This window comes from Carcharodon carcharias, chromosome 10 (genome assembly GCF_017639515.1).
Source record: "Carcharodon carcharias isolate sCarCar2 chromosome 10, sCarCar2.pri, whole genome shotgun sequence".
NCBI classification, from domain to species: domain Eukaryota; kingdom Metazoa; phylum Chordata; class Chondrichthyes; order Lamniformes; family Lamnidae; genus Carcharodon; species Carcharodon carcharias.
The window spans coordinates 100913922-100938710 of NC_054476.1; the positions used below are offsets into that span (position 1 = coordinate 100913922).

The 24789-nt window shown below is 43.6% G+C and overlaps 1 protein-coding gene across 2 annotated transcripts in view; it reads right to left on the minus strand.

The window, feature by feature from the left end:
- Positions 1–14903: 14903 nt before the first annotated feature.
- Positions 14904–24789, minus strand: part of nr1h3 (nuclear receptor subfamily 1, group H, member 3) — a 130798-nt gene continuing 120912 nt past the window's right edge. For both annotated transcript variants that reach the window (XM_041198409.1, XM_041198408.1), the window contains exons 6-9: positions 21990–22089; positions 20989–21102; positions 18871–18965; positions 14904–17366 (exon numbers count right to left, since the gene is read on the minus strand). In XM_041198409.1, the coding sequence (XP_041054343.1) occupies positions 17220–17366; positions 18871–18965; positions 20989–21102; positions 21990–22089 (456 nt within the window). In that variant the 3' untranslated portion in view covers positions 14904–17219. The remainder of the gene's footprint in view (positions 17367–18870; positions 18966–20988; positions 21103–21989; positions 22090–24789) is intronic.

A 24789-nucleotide genomic window follows, 5' to 3' on the forward strand; every position in this document is an offset into this window, starting at 1 on the left:
GCTACCTTCAAAAACAGTTCCTCTGACATGTCCTCCTTCTTCCTTAACCGAGGTTTTCCACCCACGGTCGTTGACAGGGCCCTCAACCGTGTCTGGCCCATCTCCCGTGCATCCGCCCTCACGCCTTCTCCTCCCTCCCAGAAACATGATAGGGTCCCCCTTGTCCTCACTTATCACCCCACCAACCTCCGCATTCAAAGGATTATCCTCCGCCATTTCCGCCAACTCCAGCATGATGCCACCACCAAACACATTTTCCCTTCACCCCCCCTGTTGGCATTCCGTAGGGATCGCTCCCTCCGGGACACCCTGGTCCACTCCTCCATCACCCCCTACTCCTCAACCCCCTCCTATGGCACCACCCCATGCCCATGCAAAAGATGCAACACCTGCCCCTTCACTTCCTCTCTCCTTACCGTCCAGGGACCCAAACACTCCTTTCAAGTGAAGCAGCATTTCACTTGCATTTCCTCCAACTTAGTCTACTGCATTCGTTGCTCCCAATGTGGTCTCCTCTACATTGGAGAGACCAAATGTAAACTGGGCGACCGCTTTGCAGAACACCTGCGGTCTGTCTGCAAGAATGACCCAAACCTCCCTGTCGCTTGCCATTTTAACACTCCACCCTGCTCTCTTGCCCACATGTCTGTCCTTGGCTTGCTGCATTGTTCCAGTGAAGCCCAACGCAAACTCAAGGAACAACACCTCATCTTCCGACTAGGGACTTTACAGCCTTCTGGACTGAATATTGAATTCAACAACTTTAGGTCGTGAGCTCCCTCCCCCATCCCCACCCCGTTTCTGTTTCCCCCTTCCTTTTTTTTCCAATAAATTATAAAGATTTTCCTTTTCCCACCTATTTTTTTTTTAATTTTTAAAAAATCTTTTATGCTCTCCTCACCCCCACTAGAGTTATACCTTGAGTGCCCTACCATCCATTCTTAATTAGCACATTTTTTTAGATAATATCACCAACTTTAACACCTATGTGTTCTTCTGTACTATTGTTGTTGACATCTTTTGATGATCTGCTTCTATCACTGCTTGTTTGTCCCTACAACCACACCCCCCTCCACTTCTCTCTCTCTCTCTCCGCCCCCCACAAACACACCTTAAACCAGCTTATATTTCAACTCTTTCTTGGACTCGAACTCAAGTTCTGTCGAAGGGTCATGAGGACTCAAAACGTCAACTCTTTTCTTCTCCGCCGATGCTGCCAGACCTGCTGAGTTTTTCCAGGTAATTCTGTTTTTGTTTTTGTAGTGAATGGGGAGTTGGAGAGACTTGTGAATGGGGATTTGTGGAGATTGGGGAATGAGGGATCAGAGAGATTAGGGACTCGGAGATTGTGGAATGGTGTCTTGGAGAAATTGGGGAACGAGGAGATTGGGGAATGGGGACTCAGTGTGATTGGGAAACGGGCCTCAGAGACTTGGGAATGGGGACTTGAGAGACTGGGCAATGGGGGCTCGGGGAGATCATGGAATGAGGACTTGGAGGGATTGGTGAATGGGAACTCAGGGAGAATATGAAATGGCAAGGTTGGGGAGTGGGGGCTCAGACTGAAGGGGGATTTAGGGAGATTGATGAATGGGGATTCAGAGAGATTTTGGGCTCAGAGAGATTGGGGAATGGGGAGTCCGCGAAATTGGGGAATGGGGTAATTGGGGAAAGGGTACTCGGTGAGATTGGGAAATGGACCTCAGAGGGACTGGGGAATGGGAACTTGGATAGATTTAGGAACGGGGACTTGGAGAGATTGAAGAATGGGGAATTGGAGAGACTGGGGAATGGGTATTTGGAGAGATTGCGGATTGGTATTTGGAGATATTGGGGATACAGGTTGATTGGGGAATGGGGAATTGGAGAAATTGGGGAATGTGGAGATTGCGGAATGGGAACTCAGTGACATTGGGAAACAGGCCTCAGATGCACTAGGGAATGGGGATTGGAACAATTGGGGAATGGAGACTTAGAGAGACTGTGGAATGGGGACATGGAGAGATTATACAATGGAGCTCAGGAGATTGTGGAATGGGGACTCAGGGAGATTAGGAAATTGGGCTTAAATGATAAGGGACTTGGGGAGATTGGGAAACAGTGCTCTGAGAGACTGTGGATTGGGGACTTGGGGAGACTGGGGAATGGGGACTTGAAAGATTGAGGATTCGGGAGGTTGGGGAATCGAGACTGAGGGAGATTGGGAAACGGGCTCTCAGAGAGACTGGAGAATGGGGATTCAAAGTGACTGGGGACTTGGGGAGATTGCGGAATGGGGATCAGAGAGGTTAGGGACTCAGGAGATTGGTGAATGGGGACTTGGAGAAATTGGGAAAGTGTAGATTGGGGAATGAGAGCTCAGCGAGTTTCAGAAACAGGTCTCAGATATTATGGGGAATGGGGATTGGAGGAATTGGGTAATGGAGACTTAGAGAGACTGGAGAATGGGGACTCAGGAACATTGGGAAATGGAAAGATTGGGGAATGAGGGGTTGGGGAGATTGGGGAATGGAAACTCGGAGAATGTGGAATGGCAAGATTGGGGAGTGGGGGCTCAGAGTGAAGGGGGATTTGGGGAGATTGATGGGTGGAGGCTGAGAGATTTTGGACTCAGGGAGATTGGGGAATGAGGGGTCGGAGAAATTGCGGAATGGGGGAATTGGGGAATGGGTACTCAGTGAGATTGGGAAATGGACCTCAGAAGAGCTGGGGAATGGGGACTTGGAGAGATTGGAGAATGGGGAATTGGAGAGATTGGGAATTGGGACTTGGAGAGATTGGGGAATGGGTATTTGGAGAGATTGCAAATTGGTATTTGGAGAAATTGGGGAATGGGTACTTGGACATATTGGGGACACGGAATGATTAGGGAATGGGGAATTGGAGAAATTGGGGAATGTGGAGATTGGGGAATGGGAACTCAGCGACATTGGGAAACAGGCCTCAGATGCACTAGGGAATGGGGATTGGAACAATTGGGGAATGGAAATTTAGAGAGAACGTGGAATGGGGACATGGAGAGATTGTACAATGGGGCTCAGAAGATTGTAGAATGGGGACTCAGGGAGATTAGAAAATGGGAAGAATGGGGAATGGGCCTGAAATGATAAGTGACTTGAGATTGGGGATTGGGGACTCAGCAAGATTGGGAAACAGGGCTCAGAGATACTGGGGAATGGGGACCTGGAGTGATAGGGTAATGTGGCCTCGGAGAGCTAGGGAATGAGAACTAGGGGAAATTGCAAAATGGGGAGATTGGGGAATGGAGACTTGGAGAGATTGGGGAATGGGGATTTGGGGTGTTTGGGGAATGGCGGCTGTGGGAGATTGGGAAACGGGGAGGTTGGGGAATGGGGACTTGGAGTGATTAGGGAATTGGAAGATTGGGGAATCAGGACACAGAGTGTCTCGAAACTTGGTCAGATTGGGAAATGAGGCTTTGTGAGATTGGGTAGTCAGAGAGCTTGGGGACTGAGAGAGCTTGGGGAATGAGGGATTCAGGGAGATTGGGAAAAGGAGAGATTGGGAAAAGTGGAGATTAGGGAATGGGGACTCAGCGTAAGTGGGAAATTTGGGAGTTTGCAGGATGGGGGATCAGAGACATCATGAAAAGGGGAGATTGGGGAATGGGGCTCAGAGAGATTACGGACTAGGGGAGATAGTGGAATGGTATTTTGGAGAATTTGGGGATGGGGAGACTGGGGAATAGGGAATTGGAGTGATCGGAAAATGTGGTCTTGGAGAGATTGTGGTATGGGGATTTGGAGATGGCAAGATTGGGATTTGGAGATGGCAAGATGGTGGAGTGGGGACTCAAAGTGACTGGGGACTTGGAGAAAGTGGGGAATGCGTGGACTGGGGAATGGGAGCTCAGCGAGATTAGGAAACAGGCCTTAGATACACTGGGGAATGGGGATTGAAGCGATTGGGTAATGGAGACTTAGACTTTGGAATGGGGAGTTGGAGAGACTGTGTAATCAGAATTTGAAGAATCGGGACATGGGGAGATTGGGAAATGGGGCTCAGAGAGATTAGGGAATGGGGACTTGGAGAGACTGGGGAATGGGGACTCAGGGAGATTGGGGAATAGGGATTTGGGGAGATTGGGTACTCAGGGAGATTGGCAAATGGGATGATTGGGAAATGGGGTCTCAACAAGATTGAGAATCAGTCCTGAGAGAGACTGGGGAATGGGGAGATTATAGAATCAGTCCTCAGAGAGACTGGGGAATGGGGAGATTAGGGAATGGGGACTCAGGGAGATTAACAAAGGGTGAGATTGAGGAGTGGGGAGAGTGAAGAGGGATTTGGGGAAGTTGGGCAATGGGGCTTCAGAGAGACTAGTGAATGGGAGGAGGTTCTAAGTGCTCTGGTAGGCTTAAAAGTAGATAAATCTCCAGGCCTGGATGAAATGTATCCCAGGCTGTTGAGTGAGGCAAGGGGGGAAATAGCAGTGGCACTGGCAATAATTTTCAATATCTTTCTGGCCGCAGGAGAGGTGCCAGAGAACTGGAGGACAGCCTATGTGCTACCATTATTCAAGAAGGGAGGAAGGGATAAACCAGGGAACTGCAGGCCAGTCAGTCTAACCTCAGTGGTGGGGAAACTATTGGAAGCAATTCTGAGGGACAGAATTAATCTACACTTGGAGAGGCAAGGGTTAATCAAGGACAGTCAGTATGGTTTTGTTAAGGGGAGGTCATGTCTGACCAATTTGACTGAATTTTTCAAAGAGGTGACCAGGTGTGTAGATGAGGGCAATGCTTTTGACTTGGTCTACTTGGACTTCAGCAAGGCTTTTGGGAAGGTCCCGCATTGGAGACTGATAATGAAGGTAGGAGCCCATGGGATCCAAGGCAATTTAGCAAGTTGGATCCAGCATTGGCTGACTGGCAGGAAGCAGAGGATGATAGTCAAGGGGTGTTTTTTGACTGGATGCCTGTGTCCAGTGGGGTTCCACAGGGATTGGTGTTGGGTCCCTTGCTGTTTGTGGCATAGATAAATGATTTAGACTTGAATGTAGGAGGGTTGATCAGTAAATTCGTGGATGACACAAAATTTGGTGAGGTGGTAAATAGTGAGGAGGATAGCCTTAGATTACAGGAGGATATAGACGGGCTGGTCAGATGGGCTGATCAGTAGCAAATGGAATTTAATCTGGATAAGTGTGAGGTGATGCACTTGGGCAGGGCAAACAAGGCACAGGAATACGCGATGAATGGTAGGACCCTGGGAAGTACCGAGGATCAGAGGGACCTTAGTGTGCATGTCCACCAGTCCCTTAAGGTCGCTGGACAGAAAGATAAGGTGATTAAGAAGGCATATGGGATACTTGCCTTTATTAGCCGAGGAACAGAACATAAGAGCAGGGAGGTTATGATGGAACTGTATAAAACGCTGGTTAGGCCACAGCTAGAGTATTGTGTGCAGTTCTGGAATCCACATTATAGGAAGGATGTGATTGCACTAGAGAGAGTGCAGAGGATATTCACCAGGATGTTGCCTGGGCTGGTGAGTTTTAGTTATGAGGAGAGATTGGATAGTCTGGGGTTATTTTCCCTGGAGCAGAGGAGATTGAGGGGGGACATAATTGAAGTATATGAAATGATGAGGGACATAGATAGGATAGAAAGGAAGGAACTTTTCCCCTTGGTGGAGGGATCAATAACCAGGGGGCATAGATTTAAGGTAAGGGGCAGAAGGTTTGGAGGGGATGTGAGGAAGAATTTTTTCAGAGAGTGGTAGGAATCTCGAACTCACTGCATGAAAGGCTGGTAGAGGCAGAAGCCCTCACAACATTTAATAAGTATTTGGATGTGCACTTGCGATGCCATGGCATACAAGGCTATGGGCCTAGTGCTGGAAAATGGGATTAGAATAGTTAGGTACTTGTTTGACTGGCCCAGACTTGATGGGCCAAAGGGCCTTTTTCAGTGCTGTAGACCTCTATGACTTTAAGTTATGAGCAAAGAATAACAGGCAACAGTAAAATGAGCATATAAAGTGTAGATGGGTTAGCTAGGGAAGAAGTTGGGCCAATTAAGGACTCAAAGTGAAATCTTCATGTACAGGCAAGGGGACATGGCTAAAGAGTTAAATGAATACTTTCTATCTGTCTTCACAAAGAAAGCGGACAATGCAAAGGTTACTTCAAAAGAGGTGAGGAAATTTATGGTTAGACCATTTTAAACTAAATACTGGGACAAGGGATCAAATTTTGGAAGATGTAGTAAATCAAAGAGCAGAGACAAGGCAAGAGAGAAATGTATTAATGTGGAAAATGATAGACTGTGACAGGAAGTGACAAGAATACAAATTTAAGAGTAAATCAGCAGATAAGGGTAGGGGTTACAAAAATAAGAAAAGGACAAAACTAAAGGCTCTGTATCTGAATGCACATAGCTTTCAAAACAAAACAGATAAACCGATAATGGAAATAGAAATAAATAAGTATGACCTGACATGCATTACAGAGACATGGTTGCAGGATGACCTAAATTAGGACCTGAATATTGAAGGGCACAGGACATTTAGATGGACAGGACGTGAGGAAAAGGTGGAGGGATGACTCTGTTAATTAATGATGATATGAGCACAATAGAGAGGGATGACCAAAGTTCAGGAAACCAGGATGTGGGAATGGTTTGGTTCGAGATGATAACTGACAAAGGCAAGAAGTCACTTGTGGGAGTGGTGTACATGCCCCCTAATAGTAACCATAAGGTTGGATGGGGTATAAAGGACAAAATAATGGGGAGTTTGTCAGAAATGCATGGTGATAATCATAGGGGACTTTAATTGACATATAGACTGGAAAAATCAAATGAGCAAAGGTAGCCTAGATGAGGAATTCATAGAATGATTTTGGGATACTTTCTTAGAACAGCATGTTCTGGAGCCAACCAGATAACAGGCTTTACTAGACTTGGTATTGTGCAATGAGATAGGTTTAATTAATGACCTCATAGTGAAGTCACTCCTAGGTAGCAGCAATCATAATATGATTGAGTTTTACTTTCAGTTTGAGGGAGAGAACAGTGGGTCTATATCTAGTATTTTAAACTTAAATAAGGGCAATTATGAGGGCATCAAAGCAGAGCTGGCTAAAGTGAATTGGCAAATTAGATGAAGGGATAGGACAATAAAAATGCAGTGGCATGCATTTAAGGCAATATTTCAGAATACACAGAATAGATACATTCTAACGAGAAAGAAAAATCCCAAGGGGAGGAGCCACCACCCATGGTTAACTAAAAATATTAAAGATAGTATCAAACTTAAAGAAAAAGTATATAATTGTGCAAATATGGGTAACAGGTCAGAAGATTGGACAGAATATAAAATCAGCAAAGAATGATTAAAAGATTGATAAGGAAGGCAAAATTAGAGTACAACAGAAAGCTAGCTAGAAATATAAAGCCAGGTATTAAGAGTTTCTATGGATATTTAAAAAAGAGATTGGAAAATTTTGAATGTAACTCCTTGATTCGAAAAAGGAGGGAGACAGAAAGCGAACCTACGGGCCAGTTAGCTTAACACCTGTCATAGGGAAAACGTTAGAAGCTGTTGCCATAAATGCGTCATTTTCTGGTTGGTAGGATGTGACGAGTGGTGTGACACAGGGATCAGTCCTGGGGCCTCAACCTTTTACAATTTATATAAATGACTTGAATGAAGGGACCGAAGGGATGATGGCTACATTTGCTGATGACACAAAGAAAGGTAGGAAAGTAAATTGGGAAGAGGACGTAAGGAGGCTTTAGAATGACATAGATAGATTACGTGAGTGGACAAAGATCTGGCAAATTGAGTATAATGTGGGCAAACGTGAATTAAAAAGCTTATTATCTAAATAGTGAGAGATTGCAGAGCTCTGAGATTCAGAGGGATCTGGGTGTCTTAGTGCATGAATTACAAAAGGTTAGTATGAAGCTTGGACAGGTTAGGCTTGCATCCACTGTAATTTAGAAGAGTAAGAGGTGACATGATTGAAACCTTTAAGATCCTGAGGGGTCTTGACAGGGTGGATGTGGAGAGGATGTTTCCTCTTGTGGGAGAATCTAGAACTAGGGGTCACTGTTTAAAAATAAGGGATTGCCCATTTAAAACAGAGATGGGGAGAATTTCTTTCTTTCAGAGGGTAGTGAGCCTTGCCTTAATCAATCGAGGCATAGATTAGGGAGGTCATGTTGGAGTTGTATAGAACCTTGGTGAAGCCACAGCTGGAGTGCTGTGTGCAGTTCTGGTCACCACAGGATGCGATTGCACTGGAGGGGGGTGCAGAGGAGATTCACCAGGATGTTGCCTGGGATGAAAAATTTAAGTTATGAAGAGAGGTTGGATAGCCTGTGTTGTTTTCGTTGGAGCAGAGAAGACTGAGGGGTGACCTGATCGAGGTGTACAAGATTATGAGGGGCATGGACAGGGTGGATAGGGAGCAGCTGTTCCCCTTAAAGAGTCAGTCACAAGGGGGCATAAGTTCAAGGTGAGGGGCAGGAGGTTTACGAGGGACGTGAGGAAAAACTTTTTTACCCAGAAGGTGGTGACGGTCTGGAATGCGCTGCCTGGGAGGGTGGTGGAGGCGGGTTGCCTCACATCCTTTAAAAAGTACCTGGATGAGCACTTGGCACGTCATAGTATTCAAGGCTATGGGCCAAGTGCTGGTAAATGGGATTAGGTAGGTAGGTCAGGTGTTTCTCATGTGTCGGTGCAGACTCGATGGGCTGAAGTGCCTCTTCTGCACTGTGATTCTGTGATGCCGAGAGTCTTTGGAACTCTTCCTCAAAAGTGGTGGAAGCAGAGTCTTTGAATATTTTTAAGGCAGAGCTAGATAGATTCTTGATAAGCAAGGGGGTGAAAGGTTATTGGGGAAGGCAGGAATGTGGGGTTGAGGTTACATTCAGATCAGCCATGATCTTATTGAATGGCAGATCAGACTCGAGGGGCCGACTCCTACTCTTAATTCATATGTTTGTATGGGGTTCAGTGTCTCAAAAGGCTGGATCTCCAAATTGCAAGGGCAAGTCTGAGTAAATTTAATGCACAGTGGCTGAAAGATAGGTGTGGGCAGAGAGCTTATTCAATTTATAACGTTCTCATGTTGTCAAGTTTACCCTGTGTACCCCCAGCAGATGTCTCATGATCATTGGATACATGTGCGTTTCACATGAGCCCATTATTACTTCAGTCCAAAGTGCCTCCCGTTAGAGTGTAGGCTCGGGACCAAGATGTGCAATCCTTGTGCATGCATCATCTGAGTAGGGCTTGGTTCCCAGTTGAGGGCATTGGAGCAGCATCTTCCAGAGCCTAGCTCACTGTCAACTTATTCTTGCAGGACAAAATGGCTCACAACAGAGAAGAGCATGCCAAGTCTGACTGGTGGAGGGGTGCCTTACATCTGAATTTTCTCACTCCATCTCCCCACCCACCCCCCCCCCCCCTCCATGGATGCGGAGGCCCTGGAGCTGGCTGGGGCGCAAGATGGTCGCCCTGTCTCAGACGCAGAGTTTGGAATGTCTGACATTGTGAAGATCATACACACCTTGTGATTAGCTCACACTGGAATGAGAGAGGCACTGCACACAGGTTTCAAATTGTATAAGTTGAGGGCTGAAATGTGTTCTTGTTTTCTTGACAGGAATGATGCAATTGATGTGGGTGAGTGAAGATGCAGTATATCTGCCTGCCACTGATGAGGGGACCATTCCATTATCAGAGGGCACAGCATCACATTATTCCTCTGCACTAGCATAGATACACACACCTGTGGCTAGACATGCGCATATCAGTTCTGGATCACTATTGAGTACTTTACTGATGAATGGACGAAGACAGTAGAGGCTGTGGAAATCAAGGTCACTGACAGTTGGAGGGGGCCAAGCCAATGCTGTGCCCAAATCTAAAGCAGGACCTATGATGAGGGCCATTTTCAGGCAACTGGTGTTATAGAGACGGGATAATCTGGCAGAGCAATTTGAGGCATTGAGCAGGCACGGAGAGGTTGGTAACCATCATGGAGAGGTTGGTAACCATCATGAAGAGGCAGACCCAGGAGGGCACACAGTGGATGCTGGTGTTAGTGTCAGCCTGCAGACCATTGCTGGCACCATAACCACACTGTTGCAGTGGACATCCCTACAAGAGCAGCTCCACCTGTGGAAAGCAGGGAGATGCCACTGAGAGGTTAGAGGAGAGAGGAGTGTCTGGCTGAACAACTCAAGGGTGCCTCTCAAACCACTCTGAGAATTGTCAGGAGTTCCCCAGCCCCTCTACCAATGACCCAAACTCCTCCAATGGCAGCACCCACTGGCACAGGACAACTTTCCTCACTCTGGCCCATACAAGTCTGTGGCATCCAGAGGATGCCCACCACAGTTATCACAGGCCAAGGGGCTTGGAGAGTGGCAGCCTTAAATTCTTCAAAGATGTTGGAGGTGTGCCTCACCACAGCACTTTTAAACATTTTAAGAAGGGCATGAACCACACCACTGTAACACTAGGGATTTTATGACTCTATATATTGATATATATAGTATGAATTAGACCTGGTTGTGTTTTTCACATTTGTGTGATGCAATCATTGATGGCATCACAATCTTAGAGAGGGTAAGAATGAAGCATGTGTCAGCCTTGGTGGGTACAATCACTACGTTAGCATAAAGGGATACACAGGCCAAGTGAGCAAGACTGTTGACCTGCTTGCTATCAACGTATAACTAGGTGCTGGAAATGGGAGAAGATTAGCTCACCTTGTACCTCCCTTGCATTAACCGTCACCTCTCTGGTGTTTGCACTATATTGCTGTCTCTCTGCTGAAGCTAACTCCTCCTCCCAATCATCATCATCAGATCAGACATTTGCCAGCTCCTCTTCACCTGGGTTCAGGTGTTCTCCCCTTTGTAAGACCAGAGTATGGAGGGCTCAAGACGATCCTTGACCCCTTCTCTGAGCTGTGTTGAACAGCGCCCCCTGACCTGTTCAAATGGTGGAAACACAGCTTCAATAACCCTATTGTCTGCACTAGGATTGTCCAGGTGGTGCAGTAGCTGGCATTATATGTCTTCTCTGTCTCAGTGATAGTGTTCCTCATAGACATCATGAGCTGGGGGTTGAGAGGGTATCACCAGCCCAAGGATTCATCCACGAGGCTGTTGGTATGGACTGAACAGCTGTGGCACCTGGGAGTGTTGCAACATCTTGGCATCAAGTCTGCTTCCTGCTTACCTGGCACACATCTGAAGGATCCTTTTATGGTGATCACAGACTATCAGGACATTTAAAGAGTAGAACTGCTTCCTGCTTATAAAAGCAGCCAGCTTGTCAAAGTGTGCCCTGATGGCAAAATATTTGCAGTCAGTTATCCCTCTGCTTGTGTAAACCTGGCCATGACTGCAAAGCTGTACAGCCTGGCTCTCCTGGTCGCGCAATATTTAATGAAATCTCCAGTCTCTTGAAAAGGGCTGTGGTGACCTCTTTGCTGCAGCATGTGAGATCTTGCATACGTTCCTGATCAAACCCTGGAAGGAGCCAGTGGCATAAAAATTAAGTGCCTCTGTCACCTTAAAGAGGGTTGGCATTGGGCTGCCACCGTAGCCCCTCGGTTGTCTGGCATAACGGCGCATGGACGGTGTCGTGAGAGAGAGAGTCGCCACTGGTACTACCTCCAGCACTCTTCAATTCAGGTGAGATCAGGATGATAGCAGCTCAGGTACAGCCCCTTATAACCAGGCTTTATGAAGTATTTCTGCAGCCACAAGAGACACATAGCATTTGCATGTAATTTTCATTGCCACACTAAATAGCGACAAGTTCCATTTTAAATTGACTTAATAGGCTTATCAAACCAAATGACCTTCTCACCACAAACAAGCAGGTTTACCACATTTAGAACATCCCAGCACCAACTTAATCACAAATATTTCCTTGCGTTTTTGACGCACAGACTCCACCCAATTCAGTATCCTGTGCACTATTTTTGAAGCTGTGATGGGGCCTACTAAATTGTGCCCATTGCAGCTCGTGTGTTAAGAGTTAAACTTTGCAATCCAGTGGAGGTGTATGGGTGGTTTAGAAATGGATAACTAATAACTGGGGGTGAGTTATTGGAAACTAATTGAAGAGAATTGGGTTAGAGGTGGTTACAGATCATAATATAAGTGCAATGATTTATTTATCAAAGAGCAGAGAGCTGGGAATGGGTTAGAGGCTAGGATCTAATTGAGTTCCTTCTGGTGGTTCATAAATATAATAGCAGATTCTAGGCCCAGGAGTGTGTTCCAGGCTGGAATCTAATCAGTATTTCGGATAATTTTTATGTCGAAGAGGACACACATGAGTGAGTTACAGGCAGGAATGTAATTAAACAGGCTGACAGACATACTCAATAGATAGCAGTCTGAGACTGACTGGCACTGTCAATGGATACCAGTGAGACTGATTGACACTATCAATAGATACCGGGGGAGGGGATCACGTGAGAGGAGAAGTGGTAAATTAAAGGAAAACAATGAGGTACTAGAGCAGGGTAGTGATTCATGTAAAGATAATCAGAGTGTTGCAGGAAGGGACAGAGAGTATAAACTTAAGAGTGCACCAGTAAATAAGGCCAGAGATTGCAAAAATAATAAAACGACTAATAAAGTAAAAAGAGTTAAAGGCTCTGTATCTGAATGCTCGCAGCATTTGTAACATGGATGAATTGTTATCACAGATAGAAAAACATATGCGTGACTTGATAGCCATTACAGACACATGGATACAGGGTGATGAAGGCTGAAACCTGAATATTGGAGGGTATTTGACATATTGGAATGACAGGAAGCTCAGAAAAGGTGGTGGGGTAGCTTTGTTAATTAAGGATGTCATTAGTACAGTGCTGAGAGATGACCTTGGCTCAAAAGAATAAGATGTAGAATCAGTTTAGGTTAAGATAAGAAATAGTAAAGGCAAGAGGTCACTTGTTGGGGTAGTTTATAGGCCCCCTAACAGTATTTACACGGTAGGACAGAGTATACATGAAGAAATAAATGAGACATGTAAGAAAGGTACTGCAATAATCATGGGTGACTTTAATCTACATGTAGATTGAGCAAATCAGGTTATCAAAGTTAGACTTGAAAATGAGCTCATAGTGTGTGCTCAGGACAATTTTTTAGAGCAGTATGTTCTAGAGCCAATCAGGGAGCAAGCTATTCTAGACTTGGTAATGAACAATAAGACAGGATCAATCAATAACCTCAAAGTAAAGGAGCCTCTAGGCAACAATGATTATAACATGATAGAATTTCATGTTCAAGTTGTAGGGGAAAAGTGTGGATTTAAGACTAGTGTTTCCAACCCAAATAAAGGTAATTATAATGGCATGAAAACAGATCTAGCTAAAGTGAATTGGGAAATTAGGTTAAAAGGTAAGTCAATGGAGATGCAGTGGCAGACTTTTAAGGAGATATTTAACAACTCTCAGCAAAGATTTATCCCAGTGAGAAAGACTCTTTGAAAAAAATGCCTCGTCCAAGGCTGAATAAGGAAGTAAAGGATAGCATCAAATTGAAATAAACACTATTCAAATCTGCAAAGATTAATGGTAGGTCAGAAGGTTGATCAGATTTAAGAACCAGCAAAAAATGACTAAAAATATAATAAAGAGGGAGGAAGAAGAGTATGAGAGAAAGCTTAGATCTGTTTTTATATTTATATTTATAAAAACAGCCAGCAAGAGTTTCTACAGGTTTTTAAATAGGAAAAGAGTAACTAAAGCTAGTGTTGGTCCTCTAGAGAGTGAGTCGGGGGAATTGATAATGGAAAACAAGGAAATAGCAGAGGCGTTGAACAGGTATTTTGTGTTTGTCTTCACTGTAGAAGACTTAGAAAACTTCCCAAAGATACTTGAAAATAAAGAGGTGAATGGGAGGGAACTTAAAACAATCACCATCACTAGGGAAAAGATACTGGGAAAATGATTAGACCTAAAAGCTGGCAGTCCCCAGGACCAGACGGCCTGCATCCTAGAGTATTAAAAGAAGAGGCTGCAGTGATAGTAGATGCATTGGTTCTAATCTTCCAAAATTCCTTAGACTCTGGAAGGGTCACAGTGGATTGGAAAATAGCTAATGTAACACCCTTAATCAAGAAAGGAGGGAGACAGAAAGCAGGAAACTACAGGACAGTTAGCCCAACATCTGTCACAGGGAAACTGCTAGAAATCATTATTAAGGAGATTAGAACAGGATACTTAGAATAATCATATTTTTGGGTTTGGGAAATCATGTTTAACTAATTTATTAGAGTTTTTGAAGAAATAACAAGGTGGATAAAGGGGAACCTGTATATGTGGTGCACTTGGATTTCCAGAAGGTGTTTGATTTGGTGCCACATCAAAGGTCACTGTACAAGATATCATGGTGTAGGGGGTAACATATTATCATGGATCAATGATTGGTTAGCTAACAGGAAGCAGAGATTCGGGATAAATAGGTCTTTTTTGGGTTCACAAACAGTAGCTAGTGCAGTGTCATAGAGCTCAGTGCTGGGGCCCACAACCATTTACAATCTATATCAATGGTTAAGATGAGGGTTTCAAATGTATAGGAGCTAAATTTGCCAATGACACCAAGATAGATTGGAAAGTAAGCTGTCAAGGGAAGGTACAGAATGGGCAGAGGGATATAGATGGAGTATAATTTGGGAAAACATGAAATTGTCCACTTTAGCAGGAAGAATGGAAAAGCAGCAAATTATTTAAAGGGAGAGAGATTGAAGAACTTGAATCTGGGTGTCCTGGTACATGAATCAGGAAAAGTCAGTATGCAGGTACAGCAAGTGATTAGGAAGGCAGATGGAACGTTGTTTATTGCAAGGGGAATGGAATAAAAAAGTAGGAAGTTTTACTGTAGCTGTACAGGGCCTTGGTGAGACCACATCTGGGGTGCTGTGTACAGTTTTGGTCTCCTTATTTGAAAAAAATATTTAATTGCATAAGAAGCAGTTCAGAGAAAGCTCACTTGGCTTATTCCTGGGAGGAGGGGGTTGTCTTATGAGGAAAGATTGGACAGATTGGGCCTGTACCCATTGGAGTTTAGAAGAATGAGAGAGGATCTTATTGAAACACATAAGATCCTGAGGGGACTTGATAGGGCAGATACCAGGAGAATGTTTCAGGAAGAGATTAGGACTAGACGGCACAGTTTAAAAATGAAAGGTCCACCGTTTAACATGGAGATGAGAAGAAATTTTTCTCTCAAAATTCTCTTCCCTAGAAAACAGTGAAGTCTGGGCCATTGAATGTATTCAAGCAGAGTTTGACAGATTTTTGACAGACAAAAGAACCAAGGGTCATGGGGGACAAACGGCAAAGTGACGTTGAGATCACAACCAGACCAGCCATGATCCTATTGAATGGTGAAGCAGGCTTGAAGGGCCAAATGGCCTTCTCCTTCTAAGTCCTACGTTTCTATGTTCAATCTGAGACTGACTGACATTGCCTATAGATACCAGTCTGAGACTGACTGACACTGTCAAGCGGTACCAGTCTGAGCCTGACAGACACAGTCAAGAGGTACCAGTCTGAGCCTGACAGACACTGTCAATAGGTACCAATCTGAGCCTGACAGACACTGTCAATAGATACCAGCCTGAGAGTGACAGGCACTGTCAATGGATACCAGTCTGAGCCTGACAGACACTGTCAATAGATACCAGCCTGAGAGTGACTGGCATTGAGGCACTGTCAATGGATACCAATCTGAGACTGACTGACACTATCAATAGATACCAGTCAGAGACTGACACACACTGTCAATAGATACCAGTCTGAGCCTGACAGACACTGTCAATAAGTGCCAGTCTGAGACTGACTGACACTGTCAATAGATACCAGTCTGAGAGTGACTGGCACTGAGGCACTGTCAATGGATACCAGTCTGAGACTGACTAACACTGAATATATACCAGTCTGAAACTGAGACACTGTCAATGGATACCAATCTGAGACTGACTGTCCCTGAGGCACTGTCAACAGATACCAGTTTGAAACTGACTGACACTGTGAATTATTACCAGTCTGAGACTGAGACACTGTCAACGGATATCAATCTGAGACTGACTGACACCGTCAACAGACACCAGTCTGAGACTGACGGACTGGTATCTATTGACAGTGCCTGTCAGTTTCACACTGGCATCTATTGACATGCTGATCAATATCAGACTGGTATGTAAGGACAGTGTCAGAGACTGACTGACACTGTCAATAGATACCAGTCTGAGACTGACAGGCACTGTCAGTGGATACCAGTGTGAGACTGAGGCATTATCAATGGATACCAATCTGAGAATGACTGACACTGTCAATAGATGCCTGTCTGAGACTGAGGCACTATTAATGGATACCAATCTGAGACTGACTGACACTCAATAGATACCAGTCTGTGATTGAGAAACTGTCAATGGATACCAGTCTGAGACTGATTGGCACTGTCAATAGATACCAGTCTGAGACGGAAATACTGTCAAAAGATACCAGTGTGAGGCTGACAGACACGATCAATAGATATCAGTCTGAGACTGAGACACTGTCAATAGATACCAGTCTGAGACTGAGACACTATAAATAGATACCAGTCTGAGTAAGCTTTTAGGTTGGCTTTAGTGCATTATAATAAATCAGTGGCTTCATATAAAGCTGCATCGAGGCCCATTCTGATTTTGGTTAGTTGACGTTATGTCTCTCAGTAACAGTGGCCCGCTCTCCAGTCTGACTGCTGCTTCACTGGTGAACAAAGTGCTTTCCCTGAGCCTGCCATCCAGCTCGAAACTGGCTGTGTGACAGGGACAGGAACCGTTGATTCTCCTTTCCTGTTACAATTATCCCAGCCAGACTTCAGCCTGTACCCGGCCAGGCCTGCAGAAAGCGAGACCACTAATGACTGCAGCTTAAAGATCCATACAATGAACATAAACAGAGACAGTCAGCTACCATACAGTTAGCACGTTAAAAACAAAGCATGGTAAAATTGATCTTTCCAGATTCAACATAGAAAATCCCTTAAAATATCCTGAACATGATGAGAGTGTTGCATTGATAATTGCAGCTGGTGGTCTTCCTAACTTCCTCTCTGAACCGTCGCTTTCCTCGGCTGTTCTCATTTCCACCAAGAGAAGCTTCCCCCATTTGACGTTGTATCTGATTCGTTGAGCTGGACTCTATACAGAGGACTCCAGAGTCATTCGTGCATGTCCCAGATTTCTGAAAGGAGGGGCGGCAATTTTTTATCCTGCAGTCGTAGTGCAAAGACTTGCTCAGAATGGACGCTGCTCAGAGTCCGCAGACAAACCAGCTTCATCAGCATCCGAGGAAACATCAAGTGATCCTGTAACACATCGATGGGTGAGTACGTCAGTCAACTGTGAACTCACTGAAGAAGGCAGCTTATTGTCTGGATAAGGTCCATCTGAAGGATATTGGTATCATTTATGAAATCAAATTACAAGGCGCTGGAAAAACTCTGTTTCTCTCTTCACAAATACTGCCAGACATACTGAGTTAATGTTTCAGGTTGTGACCTTTTATCATAACAGTTCTTGCAGGTCGTTGACCTGTAATGTTAACTCTTGTTTCTCTCCACACAGATGCTGTTTGACCTGCTGAGTATTTCCAGCATTTTCTGAATTGATTTCAGGTTTCCATCATTACTGTACTTTTCTATTATTTATGAAATACCGTGGCACTCACTGGTGCCGATGGGCTGGGAGTGCACCATCGTCAAAGGGCAAGTCATCCTGGCACAGTAGTTTTTAATGGGGCCTTGAAGTTGCTGTGCTACTGTTGGGGAGAAAAGGCAAACTAGAGACGAATGACGACACATGCAGTGGAGATTTGGCACTGGGGGGCACTTTGCATAGAGGGGTGATTGGTCCGTTTGGGAACTGAGGCCATTCCTCAGATGAAGAGTAGCAGAACAATGTGGATATAAGTCACGGCCCTTTCACATATGTATGTACCTGGGAGCAAATGGCGAAGGATTAGACTAGTCCCTGTTTGGTGGCTCAGGTAGGTGTGCATACTAAAAACAGAAAGTGCTGGAAAAACTGAGCAGATCTGGCAGCTTCTTTTTACATATCGGACTCAAAACGTTAACTCTGTTTCTCTCTGCACAGATGCTGCCCAACTTGCTGAGTTTTTCCAGAATTTTTTGTTATTGTTTCAGATTTCCAGCATTTGCGGTATTTTGTTTTTATGTAAGTTTGTGTACACTTGACTTAATTTTACAAAGCGTCTTAAACAGCACTGATCAGATCTGACTGATTATTAAAGGCAATAAGACCATACTAGAGGTGGTCTTTGCCACGGAGTAGAGAGTGAAAGGATGCAGTCAGCTGTGGAACCAGAAAATCAAACCCAGAGAAGCAATGAAAGTATTATCAGATGTAAGGATGAGGAAAGGAATTAAGGGAAGGAGAAATTAAGAACAGGAATGAGGTTACCAACAATGTAAAGGTGAGTTAAGAGTTTGACAAAATGGATGAACAGGAGTGAGTATAGCAGGGAGTATATTAGAAACTGGTCTATCGAATATAGAATCTCCATTCTTATTCAGTTATATACACTGAGAAATACTGGGAATGGAGATAGGGACAACTTAGGCTGGATGGGCACCTTCAATTATGACACTTTCAATAGAAATTGAAATGGTTAATGATGGCCTTACTTATGCCCTAGTTCATGTGTGAGGTGAGATATGCAGGGTTAAGGGTTCACTGAGATGTTGTTATAAACAAATGGATTCTTCTAATAATTATGGAGATTATAGGAGATTATGAAATGAAAAGGTGTGAGGTGAATCTGACGGTCCATGTACAACACCCATCACTGACGTTTGGTCTCTTTATCCGTGTATAGGAATGGAGAGCTTCAACGTAAGGCTGTTGCAGTCTTTCCACCAGCTCATGGTCTTCAACATTTGGGCGATCTGGGGAAAGAAACAATGAAATTCAATGCACTAACATCAGAACAGTACCACAAACAATTGTATCAGCAGATAGGATATTCAGCAACAACACTGGGGATTGGTGTAATAAGGTAAGGTGAGACATAACCATGTACACCCAGCTATAGTGTACAATCACACAGTAATGTGTATTTTGTCCCTAAGGGTAAGAATCCTTAGTACCCTATCTCTCTCTCATCTGTCGACAGACTGTACCAAGAGGCCATTGCCAGGAGCCGTCCACCTTTGGGATTAAAAGGTTAAATCTTTGTTAGTAGGTTGTTCCTTCTCTGTACATCAGTGATCTCCTTCCTGGACATTCTCCTCCCTTCCCCTTCTGAAGGCAGGAAAAAATTGACTTGCATTTCTCAAGCACCTTTCACATCTCAAAGCACTTTACAACCAATGAAGTACTTTTGAAATGTCATCACTGTTGTAATGTAGGAAACACAGTGGCCAATTTGTGCACAGCAAGCTCCCACAAACAATGTGTGAATGACTGATAATCTGTTCTAAATGATGTTAGTTGAGGGTCACCTTCCCTGCTCTTCTTCCAAAAGTGCCATGGGATCTTTTGCAACCACTGGAGGGGGCAGATATTTGACTTAATGTCTTCAAGATGGTATCCCTGAGAATGCAGCCTCCCTCTATGCTGCATTGAAGTGTCAGCCTGGATCATGTTTCCAAATCTCTGGAGTGGGTCTTGAACTCAGAGACCAGGGTGCTGCATCTGAGCCATGGCTGACACTTAAATGAGCCAATTTCTTATAGGATTTGGTTCCACAGATTCCACATGCCTTCCTCTTACCCAACTATGCAATTCTCTTGTGTGAGTCTGAACAAGGGAACGTTGTCAGGCTGTTAGTGCTCGAGTTCCTTACCAGGGGTCACTGGGTAGTGAGCACACAGGATCAGAAAATCCTGACTGATTCTTGCTGTGTGCAAACTGGTTGCTGCATTTGCCTGCATTTTGTGACTACATTTTGAAAAATTAGTCGGACATGACATGTGATAAGGCACAATAAAATGCCCCAAGTGTTTTAATTGTAGCACTGTTTACTTACAGTATGCTTTAACGTGTTCAAAAACATAGGGCAAATGAGTTTTATCCAGCATCCGCTAGTTGGGGTGCAGCATATTTTTGAATTGGTGCTTCAGTTTTATTTCCTTTTAGCTGTACACATAATCAGCTGGCAGAGATTGTTTTGGTTTCTTATACCCTAGATCTTAACACAAGGAGTATAAGAAGAGTACTCTGATTAGCAACTATCAGCTAGTTTAAACTCTGATTCAAATTTGACAGTCTGTTGAAAGTGTGAGAGATACATAGTTGAATTCCTTTCCTCTTGTTTGAATGTCAAAGATGGAAAGTGTACCTCAGACAACCTCGCTCTACTTTTAATTTCTGAAGCCACAGAGAGGTCAGAGTATGTCAATCTGCAGACACACAACAGGGTGAACTTTCAACTTGCACCCAGGTGTAAAACTGGTGTTACAAATTGTTCTGTTTTCATAGAAACCACCTGAATTTAATTTTCACCGATTTCAATGGATAAATGAAGCTATAGGTGCTGACTCAGACCTAGTATTCTCACAAGGATTAGTGTAAAATAGGACTCTCTGCATTTTTGCACCTCAGTGACATTTAGCCAAACTAATATAATCTGCTGCACTATCTCATGTTTTATCTGTCACTTTCCATAGTTTGTAGTTCACACCACAATCTGTTCGTGTTCAGTCATACACTTTTTAGAGTGTAGGAGGCCTTGAGGGTACATGGGGTGCTGCACATGAGAAAATCATGGGTTAAAGATCCAAACAGTAACAGAGGGATCTACTCTGGTCAATCTTCAGTCTTGCAGAATTGGCATTGGCCCAGCACCGAAAAGTCAACAAGAAAGATTAATTCATTTCAGAATTGTAGTGCTACTTAAAGTCCAGTGTAGAAGGCAGGGAATCAATGTGAACTGTTTCTTTAATTGGCCAGATGAACAAGATGCCATACCCGCTGAGAAGAGATTGATGGCAATTAGTAGAGCGTATTCTGCATCATCCAAGTGGAGATCATTCATGCCCTTTGAAAACTCAAAGATGGGATTTATAAACTCAAACTGTAGACCTGAGAGGGACAAGAGAAAAGAGAAAATCAATTACACAGTATTCGAATAGGATCCTAGTTTACTATATATTCAACCATTACACACAATATTCAAATAGGATCCCAGTTTACTGTATAACCAACCATTACACAGAATATTCGAATAGGATCCCAGTTTACTAAATATCCAACCATTACGCACAATATTCGATTAGGATCCCAGTTTACTAAATATCCAACCATTATGCACAGTATTCGAATAGGATCCCAATTTAGTAAATATCCAACCATTACACGCAGTATTCAAATAGGATCCCAGTTTACTAAATATCCAACCATTACACACAATATTCAAACAGGATCCCAGTTTACTAAATATCCAACCATAACACACAGTATTCGAATAGGATCCCAGTTTACTATATAACCAACCATTGATACAGTCTCATTATTCACTGTTATTTAGAAAGAACAAGTCTATTCTCCTGCAGCTTTGTATTCAGTGAGAGTCCTTTTAACTCAGCACTTGGTCAGGCTTCCAGTGAAGCACTTCTTGTTTCACTACAGACCTGATTGACATTGCATTGTTAATTACAAACTCCAAAACACATCACATTTTGAATGATGCACCTCATTTCTTTAATTGAGTGAGGCAGCACAGAAAGGAGTTGTCCAATTAGACCCAATCCACTGCTTACTCCCCATGTCGCTGCAATTCTTCCTTTCAAAAATGTATACAATTGCCGTTTGAAAGTTAGTATTGAGTTTATTTTAACATCCACTCAGGAAGTGTGTAACAGATCATAATCACTTGCTGACATTACATAGGAGACATCTCCAGTCACCCCAACAATCATACAACATTACAAAACAATAATGAGAGAAGGATCAGAAGAAATGTCACACACCCGCCCCAGCAAAGTCATCTCTGTTGTAACTGAAATCTTGCAGAAAGGTGATGCCCTGGATTTGTGGATCATACCTTCGTGAGGTTTCCAGCAGCATAATCTTAACAAGAACAGAAAAATAAAATCACAAAATTAATTCAAAGGTAAGGAACATGACATTATCTTACAACATGAATGACGAAGCTGTGATCAACTCAGTATTAGAAAGGTAACGCAATGTCATCATAGGGTGGCAAATCCAGTCTGAAACACAGGACAATGTGTCAGGATTCAGCGACAAACCCAGTGTAAAACACAGGACAATGCATCAGGATTCAGTGAAAATCCCAATGTGAAACACAGGTCAATGTTAAACATTGGTATTGTCACTGAATCTTGATGCATTGACCTATGTTTAACATTGGCATTGTCACTGAATCTTGATGCATTGAACTATGTGAAACACAGGACAATGCATCAGGATTTAGTGATGACATCAATATTAAAGACAGGACAATGCATCAGCGTTCAATCACAATCCCAGTGTTAAACATGGGACAATACATCAGGGTTCAATGATAAGTCTAGTGGTAAACACAGGACAATGAATCACGATTCAGTGACACTATCAGTGGAAAACACAAGACAATGCCTCAGGATTCCGTGACAATCACAATGTAAAAAAAAGGACAATGCACCAGTGTTCAGTGACAATCCCAGGGTCAAAGACAAGACTTTGTGTCAGGATTCGATGACAATCCCAATGTTGAACACAGGACTAAGCATCAGGATTCAGTGACAATCCCAGCGAATCCCGATGAATTGTCTTGTGATTTACATTTGGATTGTCATCGAATCCTGACACATTGTCCTGTGTTTATCACTGGGAATTTCACTGAATCCAGATGCATTATCCTGTCTCTTAAGGCTGGGATTGTCACTGAATCCTGACAATCTCAGTGTTAAGCACGGTATAATGCGTAAAGATTCAGTGACAATCTCACTGTTGAATACAGGACAATACATCAGGATTCAGTGGCAATACCAATGTTAAACACAGGACAATGCATCAGGATTCAGTGAAAATCCAAGTGTTAAACCCAGGAGAGTGCATCAGGATTCAGTGACGATCCCAGTGATAAACACAGGACAATGTGTCAGGATTCAGTGACAATACCAATGTGAAAGACAGGAAAATAAATCTGGATTTTGCGATAATCCCAGTGTTAAACTCAGGTCAATGCATCAGAATTCAGTGACAATCCCAGTGTAAAACACAGGACAATGCATCAGGATTCAGTGAAAATCCCAGCGTTAAACCCAGGAGAGTGCATCAGGATTCAGTGACAATCCCAGTGATAAACACAGGACAATGTGTCAGGATTCAGTGACAATACCAATGTTAAACACAGGACAATGCGTCAGGATTCAGTGAAAATCCCAGTGTTAAACCCAGGAGAGTGCATCAGGATTCAGTGACAATCCCAGTGATAAACACAGGACAATGTGTCAGGATTCAGTGACAATACCAATGTTAAACACAGGACAATGCGTCAGGATTCAGGGACAATCCCAGTGTTAAACACAGGAAAATTCCTCAGGCTAACGTGACAAATCCAACGTCAAAGACATGACAATGTGTCAGGATTCAATGACAATCCCTGCGTTAAATACAGGACAATGCGTCAGGAATCAGTGATAATCCCAGTGTCAAACAGAGGACAATGCATCAGGATACAGTGACAATCCCACAAGTAAACTCAGGACATTGAGTCACGATTGAGCAACAAAACCCAGTGTCAGGATTCAATGACAATCCCAGGGTTAAACACAGGACAATGCTTTAGGATTCAGTTACAATCCCACAAGTAAACTCAGTGCAATGAATCATGATTGAGCAACAAAACCCAGTGTTTAACACAGGACAATGTGTCAGGATTCAATGACAATCCCAGTGCTAAAGACAGCACAATGCATCAGGATTCAGTGACAATCATATTATTAAACCCAGGACAATGCATCAGGATTCAGTGACAATCAAAACGTAAAAAACAGGTCAATGCATCAGGATTCAGTGACAATCCCCGTGTTAAACATGGGACAATGGAATTGGCACTGAACCCTGATGCAATGTAAAACACAGGAGAATGCATCAGGATTCAATAACAATCCATGTGTTAAACACAGGACAATGAATCAGGCTTCAGTGACAGTCCCAATATAAATCAAGGGACAATGCATCAGGATTCAGTGACAATCCCCGTGTTGAACACAGGACAATGCATTCGGATTCAGTGACAATTCCGGTGTTAAACATTGGACAATACATCAGGGTTCAATGACAATCCTAGCGGTAAGCACAAGATAATGAATCACGATTCAGTGACACTCTCAGTGGTAAACACAAGACAATGCATCAGGATGCAGTGACAATCACAACGTAAAACACAGGGCAATGCACCAGGGTTCAGTGAAAATCTCCGTGTTAAACATGGGACAAAGCATCAGGGTTCAGTGTCAATCCCAATGTAAAATACAGGACAATGCATCAGGATACAGTGAAAATACCAATGTGAAACACAGGAAAATGAATCAGGTTTTTGCGATAATCCCAGTGTTAAACTCAGGACAATGCATCAGGATTCAGGGACAATCCCAGTGTTTAAACCAGGACAGTGCATCAGGATTCAGTGACAATCCCAGTGATAAACACAGGACAATGTGTCAGAATTCAGTGACAATACCAATGAGAACACAGGACAATGCATCAGGAATCAGGGACAATCCCAGTGTTAAAAACAGGACAATGCATCAGGATTCA